Source organism: Neopsephotus bourkii, unplaced genomic scaffold (genome assembly GCF_033783945.1).
Source record: "Neopsephotus bourkii isolate Nb327-2 ecotype Australia unplaced genomic scaffold, CSIRO-AGI_Nbou_v1 NB_1634, whole genome shotgun sequence".
In the NCBI taxonomy this organism is placed as follows: domain Eukaryota; kingdom Metazoa; phylum Chordata; class Aves; order Psittaciformes; family Psittacidae; genus Neopsephotus; species Neopsephotus bourkii.
In genome coordinates this window covers 4,254,206-4,269,134 of record NW_026902109.1, presented here as the reverse complement: position 1 = coordinate 4,269,134, position 14,929 = coordinate 4,254,206, and the positions used below count along the sequence as shown (strand labels likewise).

The window sequence follows — 14,929 nt, the reverse complement described above, 5'->3', positions numbered from 1 at the left end:
AAGGTGAGTAGCATAGTTTGAATAAGCACAATTGCAGTATAATTTTTTTGACAATATAGAGTCAAAGGGACCTTAAAGATTACCTATTTCCAGCCCCTTCCACGGGCACAGACACCTTTCACTAGACCAGGTTCTTCAAAGCCCCATCCACTCTGGCCTCAAACACTTCCATGGAGGGGACAGCTACAGCTTCTCCAGGCAACCTGTGTCAGTTCTTCACTACTCTCCGTAAAGAACTACTTTCAATTTCCATCTGCCCTTCCCCGGTGGAAAGCCATTTCCCCTTTTCCTAAGCAGACATATCCTAAGCATTTAGCTGCGTTACTGTATGTGGTGAGTATTGTTTTGCCGCCGGTACGGCGGTGCAGCAACCTGGTTGTAGCGTTGCGGCACTAGCGCCGGGAGGGGAGAACGTGGTGGTGCGGTCGGTGCTCGGGACGCCGGGGAAGCCAGCGGAAGGGACCGGCAGGACAGCGTCGACGGAAGGGGCGGGCAGGGGCCGGTGGCGCAGCAGCCGCATGGGTGGTGTGTGGGGCCGTGCGGCGCGGCTGGGCTTACCTGCAGCCCGGGCAGCAGCGGCCCCGGTGAAGGACCAGCGGCGGCTGGGCTGGCTGTCAGGCGCCAGGGCGGGCCCGCTGCTGCTGCTGGCGGCTGCGCTGCCCCCCGGTCCCGGTCGCCTCTCGGTCACCCTCGGCGCGGCACCTCACTTCCTCCGCGCTGGGGCGGGGCACGCGTCTTTAGGCCACCGCTACGAGACGGGAAGCAGCGCTGCCGCACACCTCCCCGGGGAGCAGTCAGCCGCCATGCCCGCCGCTGGCCCCACCGACAGCCCCGCCGAGCCGCAGGCGCCAGCGGGTGCCGAGACCCTCCGCCGGGGCCGCCGGAGGAAGGTCAAGGTGAGAACGAGCACGGAGCGGGCGCGCGCCACGTGTTGGGCGGGAGCGGCCATTTTATACGGCCCGACCCGGCCCGGCCCGGCCCAGCCCAGCCCAGTTGCGGGCTTAGAGGGGACTGGGGGTGCTTCGGGCACAGGAGTTCAGGCCTGGAAGTCGAAAAGCAGTGCCGTGTTGGAGCAGGCGGGCGGCGGAGGCGGTTCCTGCGCGTGACGCTTGCTTTCCCTCGGCAGGAGGAGACACAGGAGAAAAAGCGGCAGGAGAAGGTGAAGCGGCGCGTTAAAGCTGACGGCGAGCAGGCCCAGCCGGAGGAGAGCGGGCTGGGCGATGGTGACCTTGAGCCCCCCTTGCCTAAGAAGACAAAGAAAATCGAGGAAAAAAGCAATGGCTCCGAGCAAACGGTGAAACCTTCCTCTGATGTAAGCAACGGCGTGACGTCCCTGGCAGTACAGAGCGTGGCCGGCAACACAGCCTCTGGAGAGGACGACAACGACACGGAGGTAGTAATGTCGTGGCCGGAAGAGCCTTGTCTTGCTTAATTGAAGTCGTACTGGTAACAAATGGACTTAATGACATGCATTGGGTGCTGTGTGAGGGGTGTGGGAGCGTTGTGCTGCTGCTGTAGACAGCATTTGCCACTCTTTCCCTTAGATTTACAGTACCTGGTCCTGGGCAATGAAGAGTGCCCAGCATTATGCCTGTTTGCCCAGGCTGCAGGTAGGTGAGTGAAGCACAGCAGCATATGCACCATACGTGGTAGCTGTCTCTCCTTATGCTTTCCTCCTTGTGGCAAATGGCAAGCCGTTTGAGGTAGCTTATCCTGCAGTGGAGGAAGCTAGCTAGCAGAAAACAGTTTCCATGTACTTGCTTCTCATTATGTAGCAACTTGGTTTGTGTCCTGCAGCATAAAGAGCAGTTTCTCACTGCTGCAGAGACAGTCACTGTCCCAGAAATGTGCACTGCTTTGTGCTGGTTGGCCCTTTGAGGCAGTATTCGGCAAGGTATCCTGTAAGGGAAAGTCATAGTTACCCTTATTAATCCCCACTTCTGGAGTTCTCTCTGTTCAGATTTCATCCTTGGCCTTGAAAGTATGTGTGAGAGGGCCCCACAGTTTGCCTTCCCTGAATAGGGCTTTCTGTGGGTAGTTTCCTGTCATTTAGGATGGGAATGTGATTCAAGAGAGTGATTTGTGTACAACAGGTGTAATGGTGTGATCACTCTAGGTCTTTGAAGTAGAAACTAAAGTGTGAATTTTAAGTAAGTATCTACTGGTGTGCAGAATTATGAAGCTGTGTGGTGTACTGAGTACATGTAATGTTCAGGGAAATTCCTGCCTCACACAATGAATTGTGACACCAAATATGTTTTGCTGTGAAAAACAGTTTTCTGATGATTTCAGTGGACTCCAGTTGAGACTTTTTAACAAACAGTTTCACTTTCCTGACCTGTCAAGCATATGTGCATAATGTGGTAAGATCACACAGAGGGTGCAGTTGTTTCCTTCTGTTTTAATTGGACAGTAAAAGGTGGTGCAGGTATATCTCAATTAGGAATGAGATAGCGGTAGTCATGGTCTTGAACAATTTGTTGCAGGTAACAAAAGTAAAAAGACCTTTGACAGGATGTCTTTACTTAAGACTGATGTAAAACCAGGATTCACTTGTCAGAATTCTGTCACACTGAGCGGTGCAGCCTGTGTTGGTGTGTCCTGTCTTCTAATACTGGGTGGCTGTATTTGAGTTTCCCACCTTATGCTGTGATCATGTTCTTGTTTGTGAAGAACCTGCATCACAAGGGTTTTCCTTTTCTTTAAATAGAAAGGAGGTAGCTGGTAAAATCACGGTCGTAAGGCAAATGCATAGCTTTTCTTGTGTGCCTATGTAGGGTGTTTATTTGTTCATCTCTTAGGGGTAGTGACTTTTTTTTTTCATCTTTTATCCTGTTAGGAGCTGACAGAAGAAGCAAAGGAAGGCGACTTCTCCAATTTTCCTCTCTCCCAGAACACCATCAACCTTCTCAAAGGTTAGTTAATGTGTAAAAGAAATGTTTGTCCAGAATTGCATGCTGTTACCCATATAAGCAAAGACAGAAGACAAGAGTAATTGTCTTCCATTTATGGTGTGGTGAGAATATGCATGTGAGCAGTCACTGTAGAGTCAAATAATCTATTGTTAAGTAGGAACAACGTTTCTGTTTTGTTCAAGTGCTTTAAGGTGAATTTATTCTTCCATGGCGTGGTTATTCCTAGATATGCATTCTAGAGGCAGTGTTTCTCTTCTTGTCAGCATCATTCTACTTACTACATATTTTTACTTCAAATCTCCTATCTGCTGTCTACAGTACCACTTCTTAAATAAGTATAATGGCATTTTGTATATGAAGACTATTTAGCTTCTGTAAACATGTAGGCTACAATTATTCTCATACTTCTGGGCATTTTTGTATCTCTTCTTGATTGTTTTTTTTTGAGGAAGTAATCACTGTAGAGTTCTTATACCCCGTGTTGGGAAGCTCTGTGATTCTTGTTCCTCAGGCAAAATTCTCCTTGATCCTTTACATTTTCCTTGCTAGGAAGTTTCTTTTGGATTGTTTCACTTGGCGCTGTGCAAAATCTCTCTGAAGTTTTAGAATGCTTTGACACAAACACCCTCACCACCTCTCCACCTTCAGACCCAAGCTACCACAAAATCTTGGGCTGCAGCAGAAAAATAGGAGAGTGTGTGTTTTTTCCCCCCCCCCCCCCCCTTTTCCGTTGTCTTACGCCAAACATCACAAAGAAAGCTCTATTTCTTTGTAGATAACTCCGCTGTGTGTTTGGGGGTGGGATACCTTTCGAGCTAGAGTAGAAATAAAAGTTAAGATACATGGTTATCTTCTATGTTGCATCTCTTACTGTGTATGGGATTTGACATGATGTGCCCTACATACTCAGGCTAGTTGTATATGAGGGCTTCTCATCTTTCACCTTCTAATGAAACCTCTTTGGATTATCTTACAGCTCGAGGTGTAAAATACCTGTTCCCTGTGCAAGTGAGGACTTTCCAGCCCATATATGATGGCAAAGATGTAATTGCTCAAGCTCGAACAGGAACTGGGAAAACCATTTCTTTTGCTCTTCCGTTGATTGAAAAACTTCAGAGTGTCTTGCTAGATGGGAGAAGAGGACGCACACCAAAAGTAACATACTGCTTACGGGCTAACATCAAGACCTTAGAATATGGGAGGTTTTGAAAGTGATTTTGTAATTGCTTTGAGGAATTTTGGGACTTTTTGCTCCTTTATTGGTGTTTGTAATACTGAACACTTTCATTAGATCAGGAGTTACAATGTGACAGATTTTGCAGCATCACAGTGATAATGTGTTCATGTTTGGAGTTCCTTGTGTCTGCATTTGGGAGAGTGGTCAGGGCACTGCAGTAGTAGCTGCTGGACTTCCTTGCTGCTGTCCTTAGCATGCAGTTTTAGGGCTGAATCGCTTCTCTCTTCTGAGGTAATGTTTGAGTCAGCCAGACTTGTCTCCATTCATTGAAGTTGTTTCTCACTATAAATTCCATGGTGGTAACTGAAAGCTCTTGAGTTGTCCATGTTTCTACCTTTCCACCCCCTCCATGGCTGGAGACTCAACAAATGCAACTAGTGTTCACATTTCTACCTAAGCTTGAGATGGAATCAATAACCAGATACCTGTCATCAGATACACCCATGCAAATTAAGTATATATATTTATCATTAGGCTGAAAAACTGCTTTTAAGATCTTACTGTGCCAAATTGTTTAGTGACTGTTGCTATCCTTAGCACTGAACTGCACCTTCATTGTCTTTGGTAATGTTACTGAAGTGTCTACTTTATCTGGCATTAACTTAAGAAAAAAAATACTGCTGTTCTACATCTCAGTTATCTTGTAATGCTTTGCCTTGTTTCTTCTTGCTGGCTATGTGGCTGTGTTGTGCAGGATCCAAGTGGCAGGAAAGGCTGGGATGGTGGGGAGGTATGGGTACCTCTGTAGTGTAGAGCAAGTATAGCATAAGAATGGGAGCACAAGCTGTTTAATGTGAAGTAAACCCTTTTCTCCTAGCACCCTCTCCCAACCACAGCTGCATTTTGTCTCTTTTCACTCCCTCCAGGTACTGGTTCTTGTTCCAACCAGGGAACTGGCCACACAGGTAGCCAAAGACTTCAAGAATCTCACTAAGAAACTGTCAGTGGCTTGTTTTTATGGAGGAGCTCCTTATAAAGAACAGAGTAAGTAAACCCTAGGGAATTACTAGTGGATTAGAGTTTACTATCTCCAAATGCATTTCATGAATGAAACTGACTTTTTTTTCTCCCTCAGAGTTTCACTTCAGTCAGGAACCACGATATTGCTTTCAATGGAGGTGTACAGCCTGGGTTAAATTATTTTAATTCCAGTAAATCTTGGTTTAAAGAATGCTTGTATGTCTGTGAAGTGACTAGTCCTTTTAGTTTCTTCCTTTTTGTGTGGGTTTTGTGTGGACATACACTGGGACTAGATGACTGTCCAAGGAAAAGAGAGAACCGCATATGTGCGTGCAGCTCTGTCTCCAGAGGTAGCTGTGAAAAAGAATTTATTTGAAACTCTAGAGTCTTTATTGTGATAAAGCCTTGGAGGTTTCTAATGCTAGCTGATTGTTGCTTGGAAATTGGTGCATCTTACTGCAACTTTGCCTGTGGTTTAGCTGGTATTCCTGACAGGGCAACATGGACTGCTGTCACACGTACTCGTTTGTAACCCAGCCTGGATGTAGTAGTTTATTCAGAGATTAATGTGAAGTGCAGTAGGTTTTTGGTTCTAAAATCAGAAGTACTGATGTGTACTGGTAACTTTTTACCTTGTTGTCTGTTAGCATACTGACACTGCTTGTTTTTCCATGTTTTCTTCCAGTTGATCTCCTTAAAAGTGGCATTGATATTCTAGTGGGAACACCTGGACGGATCAAAGATCACATTCAGAATAGCAAACTGGAACTTTCCAGCGTGAAGCATGTTGTTTTAGATGAAGTTGATCACATGTTAGACATGGGCTTTGCTGAACAAGTGGAAGAAATCTTAGGATTTGCTTATAAAAAAGGTAATTGTAACGTCAGGAGAGGAACGGGACAATATAGAAAACACAATTTGAAACCTGCTGATGCACCCCCAGCTTGAATCCTTTACGCGATGCTAGTATTGGACCTCAGAGAAAAGAGTAAGGTAGAACTGGAAAAGGTTCAAAGCCAGGTGACGGATGGCTGAAGGGCTGGAATGGCATCTCTGGAAGGAGGGCAGGTTGAAAAGAGGGAATAAAAGCAACAAACCCAACCTAAATCCCTAAGGCCTAGTGTTATTCAATCTGAGAGATGTGACTGAGTGTAGGGTTAGGGTTATGGCGTAAAGTTGGCAGCTAGGGAATATTTGCTCTTTTCTGATGTTGTGGGCATTCGGCAAAGCCACCAGGTAGCAGGTACAGAGCAGAAGGAGGTGTTGTTAATAGTGTGAAATGCTTTGCCATGTTGTACTAATGTCAGGAGTTTTGAAAAGTGGCTTGAATTACTGGAAATAGAAATATCAAGGATTACTAAAAGCAAGGGTGTAACTTCTGGCCCTGGACGCCACAAAATGGTTCCTGACAGTGTTTCTTCACATCTTTGTGTTTGCTTGCTGTTAGAGAGAGTACTATGAGCTTCATGGATCTTGTGTTTGACTCAGTACAGCCGCTGTCTTTACTTGTCTTTTACTTGACTGTTACATTCTCCTCATTTCTTTAGAGTTGGTCTTTGTCCTGGCAGCCAAAAAATAGAGATGATCTTCTAAAAAAAGAGTTGTCATTATTATTCAATCTTAAAAGTTTTCTTCGCAACTGGAAATAAGTTGTAGAGAATAATAGTGTCTCTTTCCAGTGTGTGTTTCTTCCTGTTTGAAGGTGGGATAGACTTTTTCAAGATACTTTTTTTTAAACTGTTCTCACCCAGGGTAGTTCTTCCCCTGGACTGCAGTGTCCTTTTTAGCCTGCCTTTCTCCTTCATACTGTCATACTGTTCATAGGTAGTTGTATTGGAATACCAGGCAAGGAGGGATCAAGACAAGCTCTTTCAGGTATGTGGGAAGACTTCAGGCTTTATCTAAACTGTTTTTAGCAGATGAACTATAAATGTGCCTTGCATTTCTTCTCAGGCAGGATGAGGGATTCAGTTTAGTCCTGTTCATATTACTATAATTTTGCCTTTGGTGTCTAAAAGGTATTAAAATGTTTTCACTGTTTCTGATTTCTTGTGGCTGACTTACCACACAGAAATGTAGCAAGTTGAGAGCAACTCTTGCTTTTATCAGTTCTTGAGTTTCAGAGCCTGTTGTGATGGCTGTAATTGATGACCTTTCCTTGCAGGTTCTGAGAACAACCCCCAAACGCTGCTGTTTTCTGCAACTTGCCCACGATGGGTATATGATGTAGCAAAAAAATACATGAAAGATGATTGTGAACGGATTGACCTGATTGGAAAGAAAACTCAGAGAACTGCCACAACTGTGGAGGTGAGTGATTCTGCTGCAGAGTAGTGCAGGTCCTGAGCATCTGGCCTGGGTGAAGCAAGTTCTGCGTTGACTTTACAAACAGGGGTCTGGAATGACTTCTCATGTGATTGACACACACATTTTCCAAGGAAAGCTTTCATATGGGGGTAGTAGTTTGCAAGCTTAAAAAAAAGATACCTTTCTGCATTTGTTTTTGTGTGTCCTGTGTGTGGCTTAGATTTAACATAGGTGGTTATCATGTTTCTTTGCCAAATAGCATTTGGCTATACAGTGTCGGTCATCTCAGAGAGCAGGAGTTCTGGGAGATATCATTCAAGTGTACAGTGGCAGCAGTGGGCGGACCATTGTCTTCTGCGAGACCAAAAAGGAAGCAAATGAACTGGCTATGAATGCTTCACTCAAACAGGTACTGGGGTCTGAACAGAGAGCAGTGGTTATAGATGTTCAAGACTTGAATGCCCTGAAATAAATACAAGGTTGCAAGTGTATGGATCAAGTTGCTTCTGCGGGTGGTTTTGAGATTTCTGAAAGCTGCTTCTAAAAGTGGAGCTTTGAAGTTAAAATACCTTCTTGACTTTGATTATGAATTTTATTCCTTTGACTTGAAGGAAAGGAATCAATGAGAAATATGAAGCTTATGCTGAATAACCAGGAGATGTTAATAATAATCAACAGGAGCTAGTATAGTGCGTATAGTCGTTTTTGTATTAGTGTGCTTTTTGGATTCCCATCTTTTAATAGTATTTGTTATTTGAACATTCAATATCCAGGAAAATCAACTAATGGGATAGAATGGAATGTTCTGTTGCTCTTTGTTCAGAACTCAGGTGTTACACTGAGCAGGTTCTCTGCGCCTAACTTCAATTACTTTTTTCTTTTTTCTTAGTGTGGGGAAAGGTGCTGGAATTTTTTTTTTTTTTGTCTAGAGAAAATCCTATTTGATACTAAATACTAATTTATGGAGAAAGAGCAATGGTGAGAATGCATGGTTTGCTCAGTATCTGATAAATGTCATGTATTATCCACATTAAAATCTTGTGGCAACAGTTTCTGTTGGCCCTGCTGCTTTCACAGTAAATCCCATTACTTTGTTCCTGTGTCAGTACATGACACGTTGGGTTTTTTTATGCTAGTAAGTTATGCTTTAGCATGTTAATTACTTGAATTCTGAGTTGTGACTCTCCCCTTTCTCCTTGTCAAACACTTGACCTGTTTCTTGTCCCATTCGAAGTGGAGGTTGTTCAGATCACCCATAGGGCTTGGGCATTCCCTGGAAACTCATGCGTTTGTGAGTTTTGGGATGGCTTCCCATTGAAGGGAGTGAAGTCTCTCAGTAGCTCTTGACAAGCACTGTTTAAGTAAAGTTGCTTTCACTTGTCTCAGTGGAAGTGAAATCTGAAGTGGGCTCTTTTGGCAGACTGGTGTGCCATGATGTTATGGTAAAACTACTACTTATGAATATCACTGTCCCAGAAAAGGATAAAACCACTTTGGTATCAGCTGTGTAATTATTTTCTTTTGCTCTGTACAATATTTTGTGTTTTGTACTAGACTCCACTGTTAAATGACATGTTAATGTTTTGTTTCACTGACAGGATGCCCAGTCATTGCATGGTGACATTCCACAAAAACAGAGAGAAATTACATTAAAAGGCTTTAGAGATGGTGTGTTTGAAGTTCTGATTGCAACAAATGTAGCTGCCCGTGGTTTGGATATTCCTGAAGTTGACCTTGTTATACAGTGTTCACCACCAAAAGTAAGTCATATGGAGAAACTGAAATCATAATGTATTTTTTGTGACAGAACAGTGGGTTATTTCTCTCTTTCACCAGAATTATGTTCTCATTCACAGATAAAGTGGATTATTTGTAAACACAGGCCTAGAATTTCTTAGTTATGCTTTTATATTTTGAGCTTTGAGTAAATCAGAAGTGATGGGCTTTGGTTACTCTGGAAAGTTGTAGAATAGCTTTTGACATCATTGATCATTCATAGCATTTGACATCAGCATTTCTGAATTCCTTCTAAAAATTGTTTTCATAACAACTCTAAAATATTCCTGCTGCCTTTTTCTTCTTTTGAAACTCATTTGAGCTTTTTTATTAACATCCTTCCCCCCTTACATCAGTAGTGTTTGATAAACTTGAGGCAGCGTATCTTGGGCAACATAGTACCTGCAAGCCCGAGTGATTTGTCCATAATTTGGGTATAGAGACGTAATGTATTGTTCCTTAGGTTTCTGAATTAGGATTTATCTTGCATTTTCTCTCTTCCAGTGTGTAGATGTAAACATTTTAAATAACTTTAGGTTTTCTCCTGTTCTGTCTGAATTTCTGAAGGATGTTGATTCCTACATCCATCGTTCTGGACGTACAGGTCGAGCTGGCCGGACTGGGGTCTGCATTTGTTTGTTTCAGAGAAGAGAAGAAGATCTTCTAAAACAAGTTGAGCACAAAGCGGTGAGTTGTACCTCAGACCCCTGTTTAATGAAATTACTCACCTCCTAAAAGACTCTTCCACTCTTAGACTTTGTAACCATGGGCTACTTAGAACTCCAGTATAGAACTCATCCTATTGACTAATAGGCCTAAAATGTTGATATTTTGTGTAAGTGCTTTTATATCAGTGTCATGGAATCGTAGAATCGTAGAATAGTTAGAGTTGGAAAGGACCTTAAGATCATCTCGTTCCAACCACCCTGCCATGGGCAGGGACACCTCCCACTGAACAAAGGCTCTGTCCAGCCTGGCTTCAAGCACCGCCAGGGAGGGAGCATTCACAGCTTCCTTGGGCAACCCATTCCAGTGCCTCACCACCCTTACAGTAAATAACTTCTTCCTTATGTCCAATCTAAACTTCCCCTGTTTAAGTTTTAACCCGTTACCCTTGTCCTATCACTACAGTCCCTAATGAAGAGTCCCTCCCCAGCATCCCTATAGGCCCCCTTCAGATACTGGAAGGCTGCTATGAGGTCTCCACGCAGCCTTCTCTTCTCCAGGCTGAACAGCTCCAACTTTCTCAGCCTGTCTTCATATGGGAGCTGCTCCAGCCCCCTGATCATCCTGTGGCCCTCCTCTGGACTTGTTCCAACAGTTCCATGTCCTTTTTATGTTGAGGACACCAGAACTGTACACAATACTCCAAGTGAGGTCTCACGAGAGCAGAGGGGCAGGATCACCTCCTTTGACCTGTTGGTCACGCTCCTTTTGGTGCAGCCCAGGATATGATTGGCTTTCTGGGCTGTGAGTGCACACTGCCAGCTGATGCTAAGTTTCTCATCGACCAACACCCCCAAGTCCTTCTCCGCAGGGCTGCTCTGAATCTCTTCTCTGCCCAACCTATAGCTGTGCCTGGGATTGCTCCAACCCACTCATGAGTCTGTTGATGTCAGCAGACAGACTGTAACAGGAATGCATGAAGCATACCACACCTTGCATTACAGTCTGCATGTATATTCAGTGTAAAGTAGCTCCGGATTAACAAAGGCGGGAATTTAAAAGCTTTAGTCTCGCTTGAGAAATAACTTAGGTAAAGGCTGTGTTGATGGTATAAACAATAACTAGTTGTCTCGATGTGACTTAAACAGAGTTGAGTTGTAGAGTGTTAAACATATCTTTGACTGTAATTTCTTTTCTTGATTTCAGGGGATTACATTTAAGCGTGTAGGTGTTCCCTCTGCTACAGATGTAATCGAAGCTTCAAGTAATGATGCCAAAAAGTAAGCTTATTTGCCTGTTCTTAAAAGATGTCTAGATATGTTACTAGCAACAGTGCTGTTAATGCAAAGTTTTAAGGAAGCAGACCTGTATGTGAGCATATCTACTTATGTTGTCAGTTGCTTTGCATGTAGATACTGATTTGTTCATAAGATGATATCAATGAACTTCTATGTGCTTGCAAATATTAACCTTTGTTTATATCCTCAAAAATCAATGGCAAAACAGGGAATTACTGTCATGAAGGAAAACTTACTTCATCTACTCAGATGATACAGTAGCAGCGTGTAAAGAGCAATGCTTAGCATGTTGAAGAGTTAAACTTTGCCCTAGTGAGGGTGTTGTAGCCCTGTCGTGTGTTTCTTTGTATCATTCTATCCTAAGGGTGAGAGGTTTTTTATTCCATATGGCTCTGTTTACATTTGCTGTCCCACTGGTGGAAATAACATGGACAGAGATTATTATAATTAGCGAGAATTTGACTGGTGTAAAGGAGACCATGGGAAAAATGGTGGGAGGTGCTGGTGTACCACAAACAGAGAAGTAGCTGTTCTCCACTTTCAAGGTTGTTTTCACTGTCTTTCCCAGAAATAAATGATTTAATCAGCTTGCACTGAGAGTGGCATTGTAGTGGCTTGCTTCTCTTCCTTGTGAAGTAAAAGCAAGGGTACAGCCTTAAGAATGCTGATACTTGAGAGCCTTCCCTTGATGTTTTTATCAGTGCTGTCAGACAGGCCATGTTGTACATCCTCAGTTTTGAACACATCTTTCAAGAGTCTTTGCTTAATGAGAATGTGGGTATTCAACATCCTGAAAGCGTGGAGTTAATGGAGTGGTAATGAAGCATGAGAGCCAAGGCTTTTAGAGATAATTTTTTAATCTTGAAAGGTGTCTGTCTTAAACGTAACTGCATTTCACACAGGCCTTTGCTGATCTATTAAACTTCTGTTGTCACCCATGTAGGTTGTTGGAGGCCATTCCTCCTTCTGCAGTAGACTACTTCAGAAAATCTGCTCAAGAGCTCATAGATGAAAAAGGGGCAGTTGCTGCCCTGGCTGCAGCTCTGGCCCATATTTCTGGGGCATCTTACATACAGCAGCGCTCCTTACTCAACTCGACTGCGGTAAATAATATTATACTTGTGTTAACAAGAATGGATAAATGAATTGCTTACATCTGGTCCAAGTGTGGCATCTTCTCAGGCTCTTTCAGTACGGTTTCTGAGTAGCTTTTATCCCCATCTTCTGGTCTGTTGCTCGTTCCTTAATTGAAATCAGCTCTTACTGATACTATACAAGAAACCAGAAAAACTTGATATCAGTAAATTTTCTAAAAAGAATTTCTCCAGAGATCAATGTGACAAATCTTTTTGGTCTAAGAGAATTTAATGACGTTTTACAAGCTAATAGATGGGTTTGTGCTATTGTAGTTTTCCCTTCCCAGGAAGCTCTTATATTTCCATAATATTTCAGTATGTCTCTCATTGGATTACCTGATTTCAAAGAGAACTTGAGAAGGAAGGTATGGCACTTCCTTTTTCTGGTGCATTTAGGGAGAATTTGGCCTAGTTTGTAGCAGTAACTCACTGTATATACTAAATAAATGTGTCTTCTTCTGGCTAAAGTGCAAAAATGCTCTTGGTCTTTCTGTCAATGGCAGTCCTATGTGAGATGTATGCCTTCAGCTTTTTAGGAGGATTTTAGTTGCTTCCCTTTTGGGAAGTTGATTTCTTGTTATTGTAATGTGGTATTTAATACTATGTTATTTATTACATAGTTCATTAGTTAGTGAGTTACAGGCTATCCAACCAAGTTTCATCTTACAAACATTTTTCTGTTTGTTTCCTGAAGGGCTTCGTGACCATGGTGTTAAAGTGTTCAATAGAAATGCATACAATGAGCTATGCCTGGCGAGGACTAAAAGAACAGCTTGGTGAAGAAGTAGATTCCAAAATATCCTCAATGCGGTTCCTCAAGGGAAAGACGGTAAGGTGGCCCAGCCTTGGGGAAGAAGGGTGGGTGGGTGTGTTTGGCCAGTTTTTGCAGTGATTGAGGCAGGTGGTCTGAAATATTAGTGCAGAAATTTTGATACCTCACTCTGTCCCCATTTAATCTCATTTCTCAGAAAATGTTAACCTATCATGAGCCCCCCGAAACTGCTGTTTATGTATTCATTATTTAAAACGGCCAACACCTCCCCCCCTGCCCAAATAAAAAGCATTAAAGCTAGTGTTTTAAGACTCTTACTTGGATGGAGATTCTGTTCCTAAATGACAATGTAGGAACTTTTTCTTTAGAAAAAAAAAAAAAGGAGGGTGTCATCAGAAATATGTATATAGTGGGTGTGCTTGTTTTGACCTTTATATTGTAAGCTCATGCTAATACTATATACCACCACCACAAGAACACATCTGTAAACCAGTGACTGACTGACCTGAGCAGTACAGCATTCACCTGACTGTCAGCCTGTAACATTTCTGACACTTGTCTCCTTTGCAAGTGTGTTGTCAGGGACCTTGTGGTTTCAGATGATGCTTGTCTTACTTTTAAACAGACGGGCTGATGGCAGGTGATGCTGCTTTCGGCACAGAGCTCATAAAAAGCTTCTCGCAAAAGACCGTGCTTTCTGCCATTCCTGGTTTCTACACTTAGTGTGTGTAAGCAGTTGCAATTGCTGCCTGCTTGGAGCTCTGTGTCTTCATTCTTGGATATGTCTTTTGGAAAGCAAATGGCTTTTTTTTTTTTTTTTCCTGCTATAGGGGGTGTGCTTTGATGTCCCTGTTGGCGAGCTGAGTAACATACAGGTAAGTTCTTATAGTCAGAATTGGCTTTAGAACCTGAGGATTTTAAATTTGGTTGCCATGTATATAGGGTAGAGTACAGGATGGTTTGGAAGGATAAGGTTTGTGTTTTAATGAGGATGTTGCACAAACAACAGTCATTAGAACCAAGCACAGCACAGTCGTTAGAAAGTACCTTGTCATGTCTCTTTCTCATTTCAGTTCTTATTATTTTTTTATGAAACTAAATCCTTTGTTCTTTGGCTACTGTTGTGTTTGAACTCTCCAATGTATTTGAGAGTTAACCAGTTTTCTGTTGACTTCTCTCTTGTCCTTTTGTGATTGTTTATCCTTTGACACAGGACTGAGTTGTCTCCTAGGAGCACTGTGCTGGCCTGTTTTGGTGGGGGGGGGGGGGCTTTATCTGGAAATGCCTTATTACAAGCAAGATTGAATGCAGTAGTTCACCTTGGACACGCCTGCAGTCCCATGATATCTGGTTATGTTGGGGTTTTTTTTCAGGAGCAGTGGACGGACACCAGGCGTTGGCAGCTGTCAGTGGCAAAAGAACTGCCTGAGCTGGAAGAGTGCCCCCAGGAGGCAGGACGAGGGTTCTCCAAGTTAGGAAATGGGAGGCAAGGCGGTGGCGGCTTCAAGAGAAACAGCTGGTTTAAGAATGGAAACCGATGGCACGATTTTAACAAGTGACTTGATTGGCCTCTGGTACAGATGTGGACTGAGCTGACTTTTATCAAAGAGTAAAAACCTGCTCGCCGTTCCTCTTTGTCCTTATTCCTTGGTAAAGCAGCCTGTCTTTGAGTATCCCCAAACATTGTGCTTGCTGAAATGACTGGCTGCAGGGTTTTTTGTTGGTTTTTTTTTTCTTTCTAAGGTTTTTCTTTTTGCCCAGCTGACATTTTTCTGCCGTTAAACTAAACTAAACGTCATGCGTGTCCTGGGGAGATGAGTGTTTTACTGGAAACTTGGCACAGTGGGGAACAACACTTCTGA

At 43.2% G+C, this 14,929-nt stretch overlaps 1 protein-coding gene across 1 annotated transcript; it reads left to right on the top strand.

Moving 5' to 3' along the window:
* The first annotated feature begins 481 nt into the window (after positions 1–481).
* LOC133223346 (nucleolar RNA helicase 2-like) lies at positions 482–14,697 on the top strand. The gene is made up of 15 exons (XM_061373948.1): positions 482–896; positions 1,127–1,393; positions 2,840–2,915; positions 3,892–4,070; positions 5,019–5,136; positions 5,798–5,983; positions 7,277–7,422; positions 7,679–7,828; positions 9,018–9,179; positions 9,763–9,882; positions 11,068–11,141; positions 12,103–12,262; positions 12,990–13,124; positions 13,898–13,942; positions 14,441–14,697. Exons 1-15 carry the CDS (start codon positions 519–521, stop codon positions 14,624–14,626), a joined length of 2,382 nt encoding a protein of 793 aa, XP_061229932.1. The 5' UTR covers positions 482–518; the 3' UTR covers positions 14,627–14,697.
* Positions 14,698–14,929: the final 232 nt, after the last annotated feature.

Coding starts and splice junctions, on each gene's coding strand:
- LOC133223346 (XM_061373948.1), top strand. CDS start 519: ATGGGTGGTGTGTGGGGCCGTGCGGCGCGGCTGGGCTTACCTGCAGCC. Junction 1,394..2,839: donor AGGACGACAACGACACGGAG/GTAGTAATGTCG, acceptor TTATCCTGTTAG/GAGCTGACAGAAGAAGCAAA. Junction 13,943..14,440: donor GCGAGCTGAGTAACATACAG/GTAAGTTCTTAT, acceptor GTTTTTTTTCAG/GAGCAGTGGACGGACACCAG.